Source organism: Tympanuchus pallidicinctus, unplaced genomic scaffold, assembly GCF_026119805.1.
Source record: "Tympanuchus pallidicinctus isolate F22 unplaced genomic scaffold, pur_lepc_1.0 scaffold17, whole genome shotgun sequence".
Classification (NCBI taxonomy): domain Eukaryota; kingdom Metazoa; phylum Chordata; class Aves; order Galliformes; family Phasianidae; genus Tympanuchus; species Tympanuchus pallidicinctus.
In genome coordinates, this window is record NW_026294690.1 from 16,135,217 (window position 1) to 16,152,332 (window position 17,116).

The 17,116-nt window shown below is 53.5% G+C and overlaps 1 protein-coding gene across 1 annotated transcript in view; it reads right to left on the minus strand.

Annotated features, from left to right (window-relative positions):
* Window positions 1-2,992, minus strand: part of RYBP (RING1 and YY1 binding protein) — a 34,437-nt gene extending 31,445 nt beyond the window's left edge. The window contains exons 1-2 of the mRNA XM_052678759.1: window positions 2,784-2,992; window positions 1,799-1,924 (exon numbers count right to left, since the gene is read on the minus strand). Of these exons, the coding sequence (XP_052534719.1) occupies window positions 1,799-1,924; window positions 2,784-2,815 (158 nt within the window). The 5' untranslated portion in view covers window positions 2,816-2,992. The remainder of the gene's footprint in view (window positions 1-1,798; window positions 1,925-2,783) is intronic.
* Window positions 2,993-17,116: the final 14,124 nt, after the last annotated feature.

Genomic DNA, 17,116 nt, shown 5'->3' on the forward strand with positions numbered 1-17,116 from the left:
ATTTATTCATAAATGACATAAATATGCAAGAAGGCATGATGGTCCATTGAGTATTTAAAAGACTTTCTCAAATTCTACAAACAAAAGCAACTTAGAAAGTGGCAAAAATGAATAGAAAGCTGATGAATTAAATGAATTAAAATTAGAAGCCATTCATAAGTGCTTATAAAAAAAAGCGAAACAGACACAGCATTGCAGACCCGTGGATCACATCTGCAAGCAAAGCTGTAGTTGTTAACGTGAACCATGAATCGCTTTCCCTCTGAAGAGCCCTTTAGAAGACAAAACCTTCTTACTACCTCAACAAACCTTTTGAAATTTCTCATTTAAAAGAGAGAAAAAAATTACAGCTCCTGCTCTCCAAACGAGCATCAGTATGGTGGCCAAATGACAATGGCCCGGTATGATACCAGCCACGCTCCATGTGGGCTCCTACATCTCATTACGACTCCCCTTCTGCAAACACTCTGCACATGCTCCACGTTATGCTGAGACTCAGTGACTGCAGGGCTCCACGCTGTGCTGGAGCAGCACAGTTTGTACCAGAAGCTGCAGGACCAACGTGTTTTACCTGCATCAAGGTGAAGCCAAGAGAAGAGAAACCCACAGCACTCAAGCATGCTTTGAAGGTTCAGCTGCATGACAAAACAAGATTGAACAAAGCTAGAGAAGAATCAGATCTATGCATGTACAGAGTGCCGCTGTCCCGAGAGCTGGACTGCATTCAACGACATGAAGCAACTTTTAAGTTCAGCATCTCAGTATATTTTTGTAAGAAGTAGGGCTACCTGTAATCAGTTCACAGTGAATATCAGACTGTAACTTAAAGAGCTTCAGTGGCCCAAAAGCATGCTCCCGTTAAAAACACTGCCACCTCCCACTGCTTAAAGCACAGGCAAACAACAACCAACAACGCCGTGAGTTCCTTTGTCGATCAAATCAAGACACCCAGCTCACAAGAACAGCCTGCCTCTGGCAGCACCACAACACACTGCTTCATCTTAAGAAGGAGAAGGATGATGCTTCCCACAAGGCACATCTAACAGACCACTGCCTTGACGGAGAGAGCAGTAACATGAATCAAATATGGGACATGCACATTCAGGAAAAGGAAATCAGGAGACAACACTGTACAACAAAGCAGAAGAAGAGCACCACGTGGCTGTTTCAGCACCAACTGGTCCTTCTGGAACAAACTTTTTGAACCAACTAACAGAATAGTACAATCTGGGGAGTTTGGGAGTTAAATTAACCACTCCATGTCAGCTTCACAACTGCACAAAGTTACTGGGCAGAAGGCAGTCAGACAGCTGACAGTTCAAGCACTCCAAAAGAAACTCCATCGCCAGAACAGCCAATCCCTTCCAGGCGACAACAGGCAGAGATCAACACCTCAGGGTGGGAGCTGTGCCCTGGTGACATCTCCAGACCCAGCTGCTGCCCTCCTCAACTCCTGGTTGTTGTCACTCCAGCACAACACACAGGTACATCTTCCCCAAAAGCCATCTGTTCTAAAACACCATCTGAGCGCTCCTGGCTGCCTGCAGAGCTTTAAGAGCTCTTTCTCAAAACAGCAACAGAAAAGCAGAGAACAAAAAGATTCAGGTCGCTGCCACAGCCACGGAACACACTTCCTGGGGCTAATTAAGTGCTTGAAAGAGAATTTTTAAAAACCACACTATTTCAAATGGGGACAGCTGAAGCACATGGTGGGGGGTTGCACACAACCAGGATCAGGGAGCAGCAAAACCATCCATCGCTCTGTGTGATGAAACACAACAGGAGAGGTGCGGCATACCTGGTCGAGGTGCCTTTCCGGACATCACAGATGCTGCATTTGAAGGCTTCAGCGCTGTTCCTGAAGGTGCACACACTACAATCCCAAAAGCCTTCGTCGGCCGCAGGTTTGGCTTGCCTCTTCGGCCTGGAGGAGGGAGGGAGAAGCGTTGTGTGTGTGTGTGTGTGTGTGTGTGTGTATGCGTGCGTTTGGGGAGGAGGAGAAAAGCAGCGGGAGGAGGAGAGAGAGAGGAGGAGGAGAGAAAGAAAACACACACATTAGAAACCATATTACAGAGCCCTGAAAACCCAGCGCTTTCTCCGCTCGCCCCGCCGCTCCCCTGCGCGGCCCGAGCCCGGTGCCGCGGCTCCGCTCCGCTCCGCTCCCCGGGATGGCCGCCCCGCGCTGCCCCGGCCCCGCCGGGAGGGCCGCCCCGAGCCCCGGGGCGGGGGCAGCGGCGAGCGGGGGCCGTCTCCCCCTCGCCCTCCTTTTTCGGAGGGGCGGCGTGGCGGAGAGTTGGAAGGCCGGGAGGCGTGTTCGGCGCCCGCCCGCCGCCTCCACCTTGTTAAATCTCCCTTTGTCTGGGAGAAGTGAGTGTGCGGGGCGGGAGTGCGTGTGCGAGCCGAGCCGCCATGGCTGCTGCTCTCACACCAGATCAGCCCGGCACCGGCGGGGAGAGCCGCGCACACTTCTCCTCCTTCTCCTCCTCCTCCTCCTCCTCCTCCCCCCGCTCCGCGCTCCCTCCATCTTAGCCGCCTCCCGCCCGAGTCCCGCACCTGGCGCCGAGGCGAGGCGAGGCCGGGCCGCCCCTCCCGCACTCCCTCCCTCCATCTTAGGGCGCCCCTCCGCCGCCGCTCCCCCCCGCCCCACGCGCCCGCAGCGCGGGGCCTACAGCCGCCATCCCCGCACACGGCGGCGCCGGGCCGGGCTCCCTCCCTTCCTCCCTCCCCGCGCTCCCTCCATCTTAGGCGCCGCTCCCCGCCCGCCCCCGCGCCCCCCAGCTCACCTGGTCGGGCTCTTCTTGTCGCCCATGACCATGGATCGGGGCCGCCCCTGCCCTGCGCACAAAGAAAGCCGCGAGGGAGGAGGGCGGGCGGAGGGGAGGGGGGAGAGAGGGGGACGGGGCTGCCTCCGGCCGGCGGGCTCCGGCTGCCGCTCACCCCCGCGCTGCCGCCGCTCCTGCCGCTGCCAGGCTCCGCTCCAGACTAGCAGCGCAGCGCAGCCCGGCGCCCTCCCTCCTCCTCCGCCTCCTCCTCCTCCTCCCCGCGCCGCTCCGGCGGGCGGAGCTCTCCGCCGCGCCGCGGCCAATGGTGGCGGCCCCGCCGCCGGCCCTGAGCGGGGAGCGCCCCCCGCGCCGCGGCCGCCCCGCCGGGTTCCCCCCGCCCTCCCGGCCCCGCGGCTCAGCCTGCCCCGCTGGAGCCCCCCGGCGCTCTCCGCCCGCCGCCCCCTCGGAGCGTGCCGCGGGAGGAGGGATGGGTTTCTCGCGAGCGGAGGCGACCCCTTCCCTTCCCCCTCGCGGGGCTCCTGCGGGAGGGGCGGCCCCGGAGGCCCTGCTCGCCTCGCGGAGCTGCGGGGGGCGGCGGTCGGGCAGAGGAGCTGCGGTGCCCGCTCCCAGCGCGGGGGGAGCCCCGCCGCTTCGCGAGCGCTTCACGAAGTGCCCTCGCGAGTTGGCTTTTCTCCTCGGATCGAGCCGCCAGCCCTGCGCAGAGATGGCTCTGAGTTAAAGTCTTCTGTCAGCGCGTCCGTAAAGCGACATCCTCGTGGACCCGGTGCCGATCCATAGACGCGCTCCAACTGAAGCCAAACTCCTGAGGTGGCAATGAGTGGCGCTGCCCAAAGCAGCTCCGAGCCCCCGGCTCGCTGTGGTGGTCGGGCTGCACTCCTCCACGAGCAGCAGGTTTCATCCCACCCCAGTGCCCACCGAGTCCCCCTCCCTACGTAATGGCTGCATGGAGCCCTCTCCTTGCCAGTTCTCGAGCAGTACAGCAAAAAGCAGACATACTCCGAGGGCAGAGCTAAGGTTGTGTAATTATCACAAGTAGGAAGTGTCATTTTCCCGTTGCATCTGCTGTTTTCCAAACATCTTTGCTCTTTTAGATGATAGCATCAATGTTTGCTGCGGGGACGTGTGTGGGAACAGGCGCCCGGCGGTGTGTGTGGGGCACGGCGGCCTTTGTGTGATTGCTGCCAGGGCTTCCACCACGACGCTGTTACGGACAACAGCAACATGTTTGGGGACAACATCAGCAAAAGAGAGCACATACAGGCAGAAAGTGCCTGAAACTTTGGCTTGGGAGCAGCCCAACTCCATTGGCAGCCTCAGCCATTTGCCATCCCTCCGCGTTAGACAAAGTGGCACAACAAAATGGCACTTTCTCTGTGGTACCGACAGAGCTCAGCTGCTCTTCTGAGAGCCCTCACAACTTCAGGAGGACCGTCCCTACTCCCGCTTCCTGCTGCAGCTCAGGGAACAGGGGTGGTTCCGAACTGCAGCACACACCTCCCCCTGAGCAGAGATGCGCCCCTCTGGCAGCGCCGCAGCCTGGCACCATCTCCTGAACCCCGTGCTGGGAGCACAGAGGTGTTTCCACGCACCTGGAGCACTGGTAGAAATGGATATGAAAACAAAGCAGGACGCTACGCACGTGGCCAAAGTCAGTATTTGTGCGTAGGTTCGATGCCAAATATAAATGTTAACTCGAGCTCTTCGGCCCCGTTAGCTGCTGCAGTAAAGATGCATTTTTGTAATTTCGCATCAGAGCAGCGTAACTTCTCAGAAGTGACTGCTGTTCTCAGCAGCCCAAACTCTAACCACTTGTAAATGACTTCTCTGTGGATTTAATGGGGAATGTGTTACCCAGGAATGGGACTCGGCACATAGGTGTTTCTATGAGTTTCAGAGCACCGGGAGCACCAGAAGCGATGCTGCTGCTCTCCGGGGCAGGAAGGCTGCGTCTCACCACATGATTAGCACCTTTTAGTGGAAGTGGGTGGAAAGAGAAGTTAGCAATTGAGGGTAGGCAAAGGGAACCATCTGCACAGAGCCTATTAGCGGCAGCCATTCACTCTGCAGCATCCAACACATCCTGCTGAGGGGTGAAGCATTGGTTTCCAAGCTGAGAAGACATTGAGGGGCGGAAGAAAAAGACTGTGTGAGAGCTGACGGACTTCACACAAAGCAGGGCAAGGTTTGCCACAAGAGCATCCTTGGCAAAGGAAGCAGGCATTGTACACTGGAAGTCTTTGCCACAAACAGCCAGAACAGCCAAGCAGAGGGCAGGCGGTGGCCAGAAGCACGGTGGCCAACTGGCCGCACCCCGCGCTGCTTCCAGCACAGTTCAGCTGCCGCCGGCTCTCAGGTGCCGCTGCCAGCAAGCAGGCAAGAGGAAGCTGCTCTTGGAAATCTCACTTAGTGCTTGACAGGATCCTTAAAAATGTGGCCCAGGCTGAGTCCATAAGCTTTTGGGGAAAGCGTTGTGTGAGGAATTGTGTAAACACAGAACTCGCTAATGGATGGCCCTGGTGCACCGCTGAGATTTATGCGCACTGCTGCAAAGCGTAGCGAGCTAACAAGTGTGTTGGGTTAAGGAAGAGACACGGAGAGACTTTGCTGATAATTGTGAGGGAGAAACAAGAGATAAGGAAGGGTTCCTGCGCAGTGTGCATTTTCCAGACTTCAGTAAGGACACTGATAGCTGTCAGTTGGTGTATTTTTAGCTGAGCTGAGAGCACGGGCAGGAGATGAAGTGAGGAGCTCAGCCAGGCTGGAGGAAGGTCCTTGGCAGAACTCCTCCAAAAAACCTGCCTTGGGATGAGCATGACTTATCTTTTCAGTAGTGACCCTATTAGGAAAATGAGGGGTTGTATAACAACCCAAAGATGTGAAGCAGATGTCACATCTGAAGTAAAGAATAACTTTGAGATAAAGTGAAATGAGGCGAAATGCAGCGTTAGCCGACAGTTGGGTGCCGATAATAAAACATTCTGACTTCTCCTTGGTTTGACACACAGGAGGCAAAGACTCAGCTGTTCATGGATGGGAGGCAATCACCTCATGTTGCACCACAAGAGGTTCAGGTTGGATATTAGGAGAAATTAATTCTCAGTAGAGCAGTCAGGCAGCTCCCAGGGAGGTGGTGGTGTCACTGTGTTCCAGAGCTGAGGAGATGTGGCACTGAGGGGCATGGTCAGTGAGCACGGTGGGAATGGCTTGGGGTTGGACTCAGGGATCTTAGAGGTCTCTTCCAATCTTGACAATTCTATGATTCATCTGCCATGAGTGTGATTTAGCTTCTGGAAAGACAAATGTCAAGCAGAGGGGTCCAAAATTCCAGCAGAAACAGAGAAACAGCAAGTGGCATTGCACAAGGCATAGGCAAGATCGTATTGGAACTGCCATTCTCCATGTTCTCCAGACAGTTCTCCAGTTGAAGACAGAATGCATTTGGACTGGAACAGGCACAAAGGAGAGCTTCTAGGATTGTCAAAGGGGCAGAAAGCCTATTTAACAGAAGTCTCTGTGAAAATGACTTGCACAGCCTGGGGAAACAAAGGCTGAGGGGGGTATGGCTGCGCTCTGAAAGCACAGCAGGGAATGGGGGAAGGATACAGCATGTCAGAGCAATAAAAGAGCTAACAGACAAGAAGGAAGAGCACAGCCGAGCTGTGCTGGCCATGTGGTCTGGAGATCTGACATCTGCTTCGAGCCTTCACAGGGAACAGCCTTGTGAAGGGAGGAGTGAAGCAGGAGGTGTCAGGATGGACCTCGAGTGCCTGCAGAGAGAGTTGCACGGTGGAGCGGCCACCATGGTTCCCCCTGCCCTGCGCCCCCCTGGGCTCAGCGTCCCACAGAACACACACATCTCCCTGCTCACCCCCAGCACCGTCTGAGCTCCTCTGGCTGCTTCCTAGCAGATCTCCCCTGGAAGGGGAGGATAAAGGGGAGGAGAACTCTGGAAGTGGATTTCTCAAATACCCAGGGATTTCTGACTTGCTTCTAAATTTGGTGTGTGTTCTTTGCCATCCCAGAAAACTTAAAACTTCCTCTGTTCAGCAAAGTAAGGGTCTTTTAAAAGTTCTCCTTTAATATATATAATCTATTTATAGATGGTCTTTCATGGGTTCTTTGGGAAATAGTTTTAGAACTGAATTAGCAAGTGATCAAATGCTGACTATCAGGGACTTCAAACGGCAAGCCAAAAACTTTCTATCAGAAACAGCCTGCCGAAGAGCGACTCAGGAGAAAAAAGATCTGAAAGATGAGGAGCAATGTGCAAGCACAAGTCAGTGCCAAGAATCCCCCGGACTGCAAACCCTTGAAATGCCAGAAGGCAGGAGCAGAAAGCAGCCCAGAAAGGTCTAGAGAGGCACACAAAGCTGAGTGTGCAACAGCGTTAAATACAAAACTCTGCTGAGAGAAAAGAAAGGCAACAAAAAGCAGAGACACAGCTCAGCATCCTGCACACTGCACTCTGCTGATAGCGAAGGCTGCGCACTTTAAATCTGTAATCCCTTCCCAAGCAAAGAGGCTTTTGCAACAGCACAATCTGGATGTCACCGGCATATGAATAGGCATCTTGGGACTGCTCTGGAGAGCAGAGGTCAAAGTTTAGTGATGTATGTAGTTGTCTGCCTAATGGGTCTTATTGATTATTATCCATAGAAACAAGCATCATCGCCAAATCTGCCTCCCCCCTTTGTGCTAGATGCTGGCAGCCAAGAAAAAGCACCTTGATATTCCAGCCCCACGCAGCATGCAGAGCACTGAGGCTTGAGGCAGGGGAGGACACTGCGCTGCTGAGACACAGGCAATGGGAAACAGGGAATACATCTGTGCAGCATCTGCATAGAAATGATACCTGCAAGCAGAATGTCCAAAAAAATCACATTTAATAAAATTATAAATAAATAAATGATAAAACAGGAAAGAATGGGAGAAAATAACAAGTCAACTTCGGAAATCAGTAACTTAAATAACTTCTGTGTCGTGGAAGAGGCTGAAAAACCCCACTATAGAGAGATCCAAATCCTTATTTGTCCAACAACAAAGCTATCTTAAATATTGCAGCGAGATTGTCAGTCTGTGATACAAAATGGTGATAATAGATGGGTATCTTCACAGATAGGTACAGTTCTGTTGTGGAAACTCCTTGGGAGTACAAAAAAAACCAGAAAAACTGCTGCAAAAATGGAACTAAAAGCACTGATGTGATTTTTTTTCTCATTTTTGTGACAGTGCAGTGGTTGCCAGCCATCCCACGCTGGGCACTGGGAACCCCTTGGATGGAGGCAAAGCTGGCAAAGAACCACAGGCAAGGTGGTAATCAGGAAATGTCCTCAGCTCTCAGGACTAAGCTGGGAGATGCATGCTCACATGGGAAATTTGGGTCCTTCCAGCCCTGGCTGCACCCTTCGGTGTCTGGGAGCTCCTGGCCCTGCAGCTCACTGTGGGGCTGCACCCTGCTGGCTCCATAGCAGAGCTGAGGCATTTTGGGAGGCAGGACCCATTCTGCACAGCCCACACTGAGTCCTGCCCGGCCCTCAGGCACTGCAGATCCTTTGCCAAAAAGGAATCTTTGTACAGGAGGCATCTTCCCCAGCAGAACCACATCCCAGCCCTCCTCCTGCGGTCAGTGAGCTCATACGAGCCTTGTGTGTCTGGGTTAGCATAGAACACAGACATCCATCTGCATGTCCTCGTGGAGGCACTGGGTCTTCCCACCTGAGAAATAAGAAAAACCCAAGGGTATAAAGCAAAGCACAGAGCGTGCCATCTGTTCTGAGGCCACAGCGCACATCAGAGTACAGGAACCACATTTACTGCATGGAGCCACAGCACAACACAACACCAGACCAGGGACATCATTACTGAGCACACAGCCGGGTGACAGAGCAGCACCAGGCCCGTCTCCTGCTCCATTTCCTTACAGGTGCAGTAACTCAGCCTTGGCTCTGCAAAGGGAAACCCATGGTGCTGCATTCATGCAGCTGGCATTAAGATACCAGCATCTGGTGTGAGCACAGCTCCACAGGACTCACTGAAGAACAAAACAAGACCGTCTTTTCTACTCGAGTACAGCTGAACCTCTTCCTCCCATCTCCTCAACACATGCCAGAAAAGAAGCACGAGGGGCTGAGGCCGTGCGACCGACTCACAGCTCACACACTGTGCAGAGCAGCTCCTTCACCCCGGTCTGAGAGGGGCTGCTCTCCAAAAAGGAAAGCAGAAAGGAGGAAAAAAACCCCTTGAACACTTCATGGCAAACTCCTTCAAAAGAAAACTTGCTTCGAGCCAAAAAGCATTTGCCAAGTTTCAACTCAATGTAAGTTTTCACAATGCTGTAATAAACAGCTCAGGATGGGGGTTTCCAGATGAGAATGCTGAGACAACTTTCTTCCAACCAATTAAAAGAACTTGTGTGTGTGTATATGTATGTATCCATATAAATCTAAAAATCTAACTACCCAAGGAGAGATTTCATGGTGTTTTTTCATACATTCGTATGTGTATCTACACACACACAAACATAAAGACAAAAACAAACAAACAAAACCCCAGCTGGTGGCAATGGCACTGCCCAGAAACGTCCTTGGGCTGGCAGAGCTCCTGCGGCGCTCGGGTGCCAATGGCTTTCCTTGCCCTGGTGCACAAGGTGGGACACGCAGAGCTTTGGGTGCACAGCAGTGCTCTCAGGGCCGTGTCTGCCTGCTGGCTTACAGACAGCTGCCCCTTTTGGATTGTACAGAAAGGACCTTTTTGTAACCTTACACTGAGAGTTTCCCTTTCTGCTTCCAAGTGACCGCCTTGCTCACATCTGAGGGGAGTGGGAGCGTGGTTAAAGCAACCCGGGCAGAGGGCTGGGTAGGGCTACAGCCACACTGCAAGGTGCGGCCTCGCCAGGGGAACTGCTATTAGCTATTCCACCTAATTAGATCATTAGATTAATTATGTAATTAACCGGGATTGTTGTTAGACAAAGGCAGGTAGAGCCTCAGAGGTGATAAGGAAGATACCAGGGCAAGGTTATGCTGTGATTTGTATTGATTTCTTTAACTGTTCCCTTGGTTCCCACATCTATTTACCCTCATCTTGTTCCTCCAGGATTGTTTAAAGGTGATTAAAGCGGGAGGGGGGCGGAGGGAGTACTTCTTGTCAAGAGAGCAAAAAGAACAAAGCGTCACTGCAATTTTATGCCCCTGTGCTGCGGCAGTGCAGGGCTGTGTGGGACCCTGTGTCCTGGGGCTGGGTTCTCCTGGGTTCTGCCCAGTTTGTGGTTCAGGGAAGCGCACAGCAGCTGCGTGTGTTCCTGCCACGTTTTGCTCCACTGCTCGCTCGGTGCCTGCAGTGCTGGTGGGAACCACAAGCCAATTAAGGAGCCCTTGTTGCGGTAGACGTGGTATAAAAGCAGCATTAAAGCATCCTGCCCCAGAGACCCGGCAGCCCGAAATACCCAAGGGCGAGCACAAGGCACGGCTGCAGTTTAATAGCCGAGCCCTCCTCGCTCAGGCGTGAAGCCGGGCTGGAGAGGGCATTGTTCAGATCCAAGCATCGCCCCGACAGAGCTGGAGCTGAGCCCGGGCTGCAGCACGCAGTCACCAACCCTGCCCCTCCCGTCCCACGGCTATCGTTGGATGCATCGAGGAACTTGACCCACTTTGGGAGCTTCTGTTGGTTTTTCGCATTCCATTTGTCCCTTCTGACCAACGCTCTGCCCTTGTGTGTCACCGCTCTGGCTCTGCTCCCTGGGGTGGGTGCTCAGATTGCTGTAAGAAGATCCAGCTGCTGCATACCGCTGTGCTTAGAGCTCCTGCACGCTGGGCAGACTTGCGTGGGGTTTTGGGGAGTCCTCTCCAGCATCCTCCCTTCTCACCCAGAAGCTTAATTTGGACAGCAAAACACTGCACATTTGCTCACACCACCAAATAATTGGAAATCCAGCAGTGCTTCTCACTGCTGCCTTGGTGTTTGGACCAGAGAACAGGGAGCTGGGGAGCGGCACATTCACACTCCTTAGCATAAATATCAATTTTCACACTGCGGTCAGGTTCTGTAAGTGTGGGGAATTGGTGTGGCAACACGATTTTAAAGGTCTGGCTGAGATGAATCCCTTCCCCGGGAGCCCCTCGGCACAGCTCAGCTCCTCACCATCGCTCAGCGATGAAGAGCCAAAACCAGACTGCAGGGGACCACACTGAGCACAGAGCTCTCTGAGCCTGCAAAACAAAGTTACTTGCAGGGAATTACTACAACAGCATATTGCCACAGAAGTTACCCAGTATGGGGTAACCAGCCTACCGACGACCTGAAGCAGCTTGAATTCCTGTGCTTCCATCTCTGTACCCGGCGGGCAGGGAAGGTTCTCTGCCTGCAGACAGCGCAGCCGCTCCCCGGAGTGGAGCAGTTTGCAGCCCCAGCAGATCTCCATCTCTCGCCATCTGCCCACAGCTGATTGCAATCTGTCAGGAGGCAGCGGCTGCAGCCTGGGCTCAGCACACATCTGCGACAGCACGTCCTTTTCTGCATCCCTCCCAAGAGCGGCGATGGGGCTTCATTTAGGCAGGGGCCGAACCGAGAGATGCTCGGGGATGGGCTCAGCGTTAATCACATTACTGCAGAAACCCAGCACGGCTCCTGCGGTGCTGGCGGTGAATCCTCCCGGCGCCCAGTGAGCCTCACTCCAGCGTGCCAGAGGTCCTTTAATTCATTAATCACATTTGCTTAATAACCCCGGATCGCTCCGGCGGAGCGCTGCCAGGCTGGCAGGAGGCACTGAAGGGTGGCAGGGGGGGACCGGTGCTCAGCACACAGCCCTGCGGTGCCCCAGGGGCAGGGGGCACCTTCTGGCAGCGCTCTCTCTGGCAGCAGAGTTTATGGTGGAGGATTTATGGTGTTCTGGGTGTGTGCTGCCATGTGATTGACAAGCTGCCCTCGGCAGCAGCGTGTTTATTGCAGGTAATTACTGATGATGTCAAGGAAAAAATTGCAGAGAAGATCCTGCACGCAGCCTGCTAATTGTACCTGTTTCTCGCACTAAAAGTTGTGATAGGTGTAATCCATCAAATGTGCTTTATGCAACTTTGCAATGCTTTGCTAAAGGCCCATTTTATTGCTTTGGCAATCAATGGGAGCAGTGCTGCCTGGAGCATCATTCCCCCGCAGCCGCCCCACGTCAGCCCCACGCTGCTCCCATCCCACCCTGCAGCCCTGGGGCTCAGCAGTGCGCTGCTCACAGCAGAGATTGCTCCATAGCTGACGTTGAAACCTTCCTTTGGATTTGCCATGTGGATAGTTGGGATCTCCAGATATCCTGTGATTACATCCTCGGAAATCCTTACCTGGGGTAAAGAGAGCAAACTGATCTGTTCCATCTGTCCGTGTCTGAGCGAAGGCACCAGAGCCAGAAGCTGTGCTGGGTCTGTCTCTATAAACGTGCTCAATATTTCAGCAGCTGGATATTTGTGCCTTGGTTCTCAGAGAGAAAAATACACTCATTTATTTCCCTGAAATAGCATATTATGATGGATGCAACTGCCAAGCTTCAGCTAATGGATGTAACATGATGGAAAACATCATTATTTAGGTGTGGGAAATTGTTCTTTAGGAATCTGGTGTCTGTAGCAAACCTGCACTCCTTGAACCTCAATCCCACAACGTGTTTCAGATGTGGATTTTAAGTGACTGTTTCTAATTAGTGCATCACAGAGTCCTGTCAAAATACCTTTTGGTGAATGGCAATAGCGTGTGCACGGGATTTTAAACGGCATCTCGAGCTCGACTGTGTCTCTCTATGTTTTGAAGGCACGCCACCAGCTGCAGCAGTAAGGGGCTTCTCCCTGAGGCTGTGCATCCCTGCTCACAGCCAGACTGCTGCATGGTACCTGCAGGCCATGCTGCACGATGGGATGTGGGCATCATGTAGCGATGCTTCTTAATTCACAGGGGCACCGTAAGCTCCCCGGTGCTGCATGACATGGAATTAGGGCTTTTTGTGCACAAGAGGGGGCAAGCAAGGCACAATGAACACAAGCAGCCTGGCTGCTGCAGTGAACATTCCCTGCTGTTTTGGGATTTCCCTTCCTGCCCAGACTGATGGATGCTCCCTGCTTGTGGTGGCTCAGGACCAGCCAGCACTGAGCTCTCTTCACCCGTTTATTGACACTCTGGCACTGCTCATTGCAAGCACTGGTGACACAGCCCAGAGCCCCGCAGCCCCATCCAGGCGCCTGCACAACCTGCACAGCACTCATAGCTGCAGAGGAAACCAGACCCCGTTCCTTGGGCAAAAGCACGAGCACAAACATGTGCAGCTGGTTCCCATCAGCCCTGCCGAGGCGCGCGCTTCAGGTGCCTGATAAATGCTCCTCACTTCCTATGGGGAGGCTCTGCTGTATCTCAGTAGAGGCATTAAGCCTCCCCCGCAGCGTCTCTCAGGGGCACTGCTGGCCCTGTCAGGGGAATGCAGTGCTCCTCCTGCACCACTGCTGCTCACAGAGGTGTACCCACTGAGTGCACGGTGCTGCAGGCTGGGCTTCTCAGCACGCCGTGCCAGGTTTCACGAGTGTGCAGCACGACTTCTGGTCCCTCTTGGCCATGAGCTCACTGTGCACTTCCAGCAGCACTCAGTGACCCTGGCGGTGCCCCTCAGCCTGACACCTGTGCAGCTGGAGCAGGCTCAGGCACCTGACAGCATTCAGAGAGACAGGATCGATGCCCTCTGCCCCGCAGCAAACCCGGCCCATCAATTCTCTCTGCCGACTGCGGGGACGTGGATTTTGGCTGTTCTCATGGCACAAACCCATCATGCTGCACAGCCCGATGGGGACAGCAGGACAGGGCTGCCATCCCCAGGTCCCCATCCTGACACCGCTATGCCCAACGCAGCCCCAGCCCCGCTGCTCAGGGCAGTTCATGTCAAGCAGTGAACGTGTTTATCACAGCCCAAGTGTTAGCAGTGCGGCTACAGGGTCTGGAGCAAGGACGTGGCCATGACAAAAGGAGAGGCTTTTATTTATTATTCAGCCATCTCCAGGGTTTTGGTGCCACAACACATTACTGTGCTTCCTATGTACATTATTTATTTCCTGGTTCAACACGGATAAAGCTAAAGCAGATCTGAAAGCTGTTGGAAGCCCTCACACCAAAGCCTCGTGCTCCCTAGGCTGCGATCCCTGCTCAGAGCCCAGGTGAAAGCAGAAAACCTACTCCTGCTGCAGGCAGCACGGCTGTGGGCAGTGCATTTCCAGGGGACTGCACTCACAGCAGCCCTAGCAAAGGGCTGAGTGAAGGGTCCCTTTCAGGGGGACCAAAGGATGTCCCCACCCCTGGCTGCAGTGCCCACGTCCTCGGGCAGAGAAAAATGAGGGTCTCATAGCAGAACCCCAGGTGGGGTTCTGTGGGATTTGCCTGCACTCTGCCCACTCAGACAGCCCCCAGCCCTCACCACATCAAACACAAACAACTGCAAGATGTGAGACAGCAGGCTGGTGGAGTAAAACCATCCCTGCAAAAATCAAAACATCATGGGATCTGGCTACTTCTTCTTTCCCTTTCTTTATTTATTTTTGGCATCTGGCGCTGGAAGGACAGCAGACACCTGAGCACCTTTGTTAACACCACTGTTTAAACAAGGGTGCCCTTGAGCCGGGTGTCTGGGACCCGTGTCAATATTGGCAGCTGATAAGCGATAAGCAGGGGCATAGGGCTGGGTGTAGGACACAGCTCCGGGCCTCTCCATCTGCCTGTAGTGCTGGGACCTCACCCTCAAACCTTTGATCGCTTCCCACAGTTGTCTCATCATCAGAAGCAGCATGTGACTCTGTATAAATAGTATCGGCTTTGATGTAAGATCTCCAAATTTTGTGCTAATAAAATGGCCTTGATGCAGCCCAGCACTGAGCACCCATTTGAAGCCAATAAATACGGCTCTGCCCATCTTCAGAACAAGCTCAGGTCCCACTGATATCAAAGGAAGCGCACATGCTGCCGAGCATGGGGAGGATCCATCATGTGCTGCAATTTAGCTGTGTACTGAAGTGATTTGCTGAGACGGAGCATTAAATGGGAAGCAGTGATTTCTTTTAACTGCCTATAAATACCACAACTTCTTCTCGTAGCCGGAGCTGTTTTTTAATGACTGGTGCTTGGCTACATTGAAGTTTAAAACCCCATGGCAGAAAAAAAAAAGAAAAAAAGAAAAAAAAAAAAAGCCTTACTTCAGCACATGGGTAACACAAAGGCAACATTTCTTGTCCATATGGAGAACATATTGGTTGAACTCAGCTCTGAATCGACCTTTATCTTCGTTCATGAGATGAGACCCATCAAGGCGTTGGTGGCAACACAGTGCTGAGTTATGGCTCTCTGTCCCCAGGCAGAGAAAGGTCAGGCAATGCAGTGATGATGGCTGCAGGACCTGAGCGGGATCTGAGATGGCAGTGGATGCCCATGTGCTCCTCATGTGTCCCCTGTTCCAGCTGACTGCAGGTGGTGCAGCCTCGGCTCTGCTGGGTGCTGGGGAGAGGCACAACCCTGATTCCAATTCCTCTTAGAGACACGCCGGGGAGATGGAACGCATGGCCAGGAAAGGGGTATCCTTCTGCTCACTGTCTTCAGATGGGCTGGGAAATGTAAGGGTTGGATCATTAGCATTGTGATTAAAACAGTAAAAGTGACAGGAGTGTTATCAAAGAGAAGGCTTTTCCGACTCAGAAACTGGGAAGGGAGAGGTCTCCAGCTCTGTGCCCAGAAATCCCTACACCTCTGGGGCCGGGGGTCGGGCTGGAGCCAGACTGCAGTACTCCAAGGGCTTCTCCTGGGGAGTTGCATATCTGAAGCCAAAGTATCCCCCCAAAGCACTCTTCACCCTCCAGAGAAGAAACTGGAGCATGGAATTTGCTCTCTTTGCACCCAGAAGATTCCTCAGGCTCTTCCATCCCTCTGGGGATACATGGTGGCCTTGGAGCCATCCATCACTGCCGTGGGGCCGCAGGGCCCTGGAGATGAGTTACGGAGCCATAAAACCTGCCTGGCTCAGCAGGAGGGTTTTATGCCCACCATCCATCAGGAGGCACAGCAGCTCTGTGCCAGCAGACAGCAGGCAGAGGTGGGCGCGCAGGGATGCTGGGTGTGCTGGGTCAGTGCAGCGCTGGGTGAATCAGCAGCCCCTATCTCACCTGTTTCCCAGCACAGACTCTCTGAAGCAGCACTGAGCTCTGGCTCTCGTATCGCTGCCTCGCCCTGCTGCTGGATGGATGTTTTTCCAAGCTAAAAATAGGATTATCTTTCTACCAATCGACTGTCTGGGATTATGCATTCAAAGGGTGCAATATAGAGACGTGGAATAAAGGTTTAATGAATCACAAAATTGAATTCTTTATGGGCTGGCAGCATTTTTCTGAATAAAACAACAACTTAATGTCCTGCAAGTTGTACTTTATGAACTGGGGCCTAAACTTATCTCGTACAGAAGAAATTAGGGAAGCAATCACAGGAGGTCTTTTATTAGCGCTTTTTCTCTCCCCAGCACAGAGTAGAATATGAATTGATTGTCAAAGATTTTTTAAGTGCCTGTGATTGAAGAGATGATCTCTGATAAGCTGCTGGAGGAAAACAGAAGCCAACAGCTGCTCCATTTAGCAGCAGTTAGCCTCCAGCCCTGGTGGCTCGCTGAGTGGCTGCTTTGCATTCACAAACACATCCCCGCATCGCAGCCGCACACCTCCCTGCTTGCACGGGCTCTGCTTGCTGCCCGAGGAGATGGCAGTGATGGAGAGTGGTTTGTGAGGTCTGGAGGTGGTCTCCGGGAGCACACCCATTCCTTCCCCCTGCTGCCAGCTGAATTAGCCAAGCAGAGCCTTTATCCTTCTCAGATCCTAAACTCCTGTGTCACAAAATGAGGCACAGAGCAGCCACTGGAGCAGAGCGGGGGCTGGTGCTGAGCAGCTCAGGGGGCTCCAACCTCCACAGCCCAACACGGCCACGTGCTGTGGGCTCCATGCCCTGACTGAGCAGGAGGATGCTGGCACAGACCCATATAGAAGCAAGCTGGCGTGCTGCTGTGCTGGCACAGAGCCCGAGGTGCTCTCTTGTCATCAAACACACACCGTACCGCTGCCCGCTGCTGCACTTTGCGAGGTCAGCTGGGAACGTCGGGTCTTCATATTATACCTCACTGACTTCTCGCAGCACGCAGCCGGGCTGAAGAGCAGCGCTCTGCCTGCAGCTCAGACTCCCTGCTGGGAAATCAATGGTCATTTGGTGATGTGCCGGCATGTGGGCTCACTGCATTGCAATGCCTTGAGAGGAGCAGGCTGACACAGAGAGGGGCAGGCTGGCCCCGG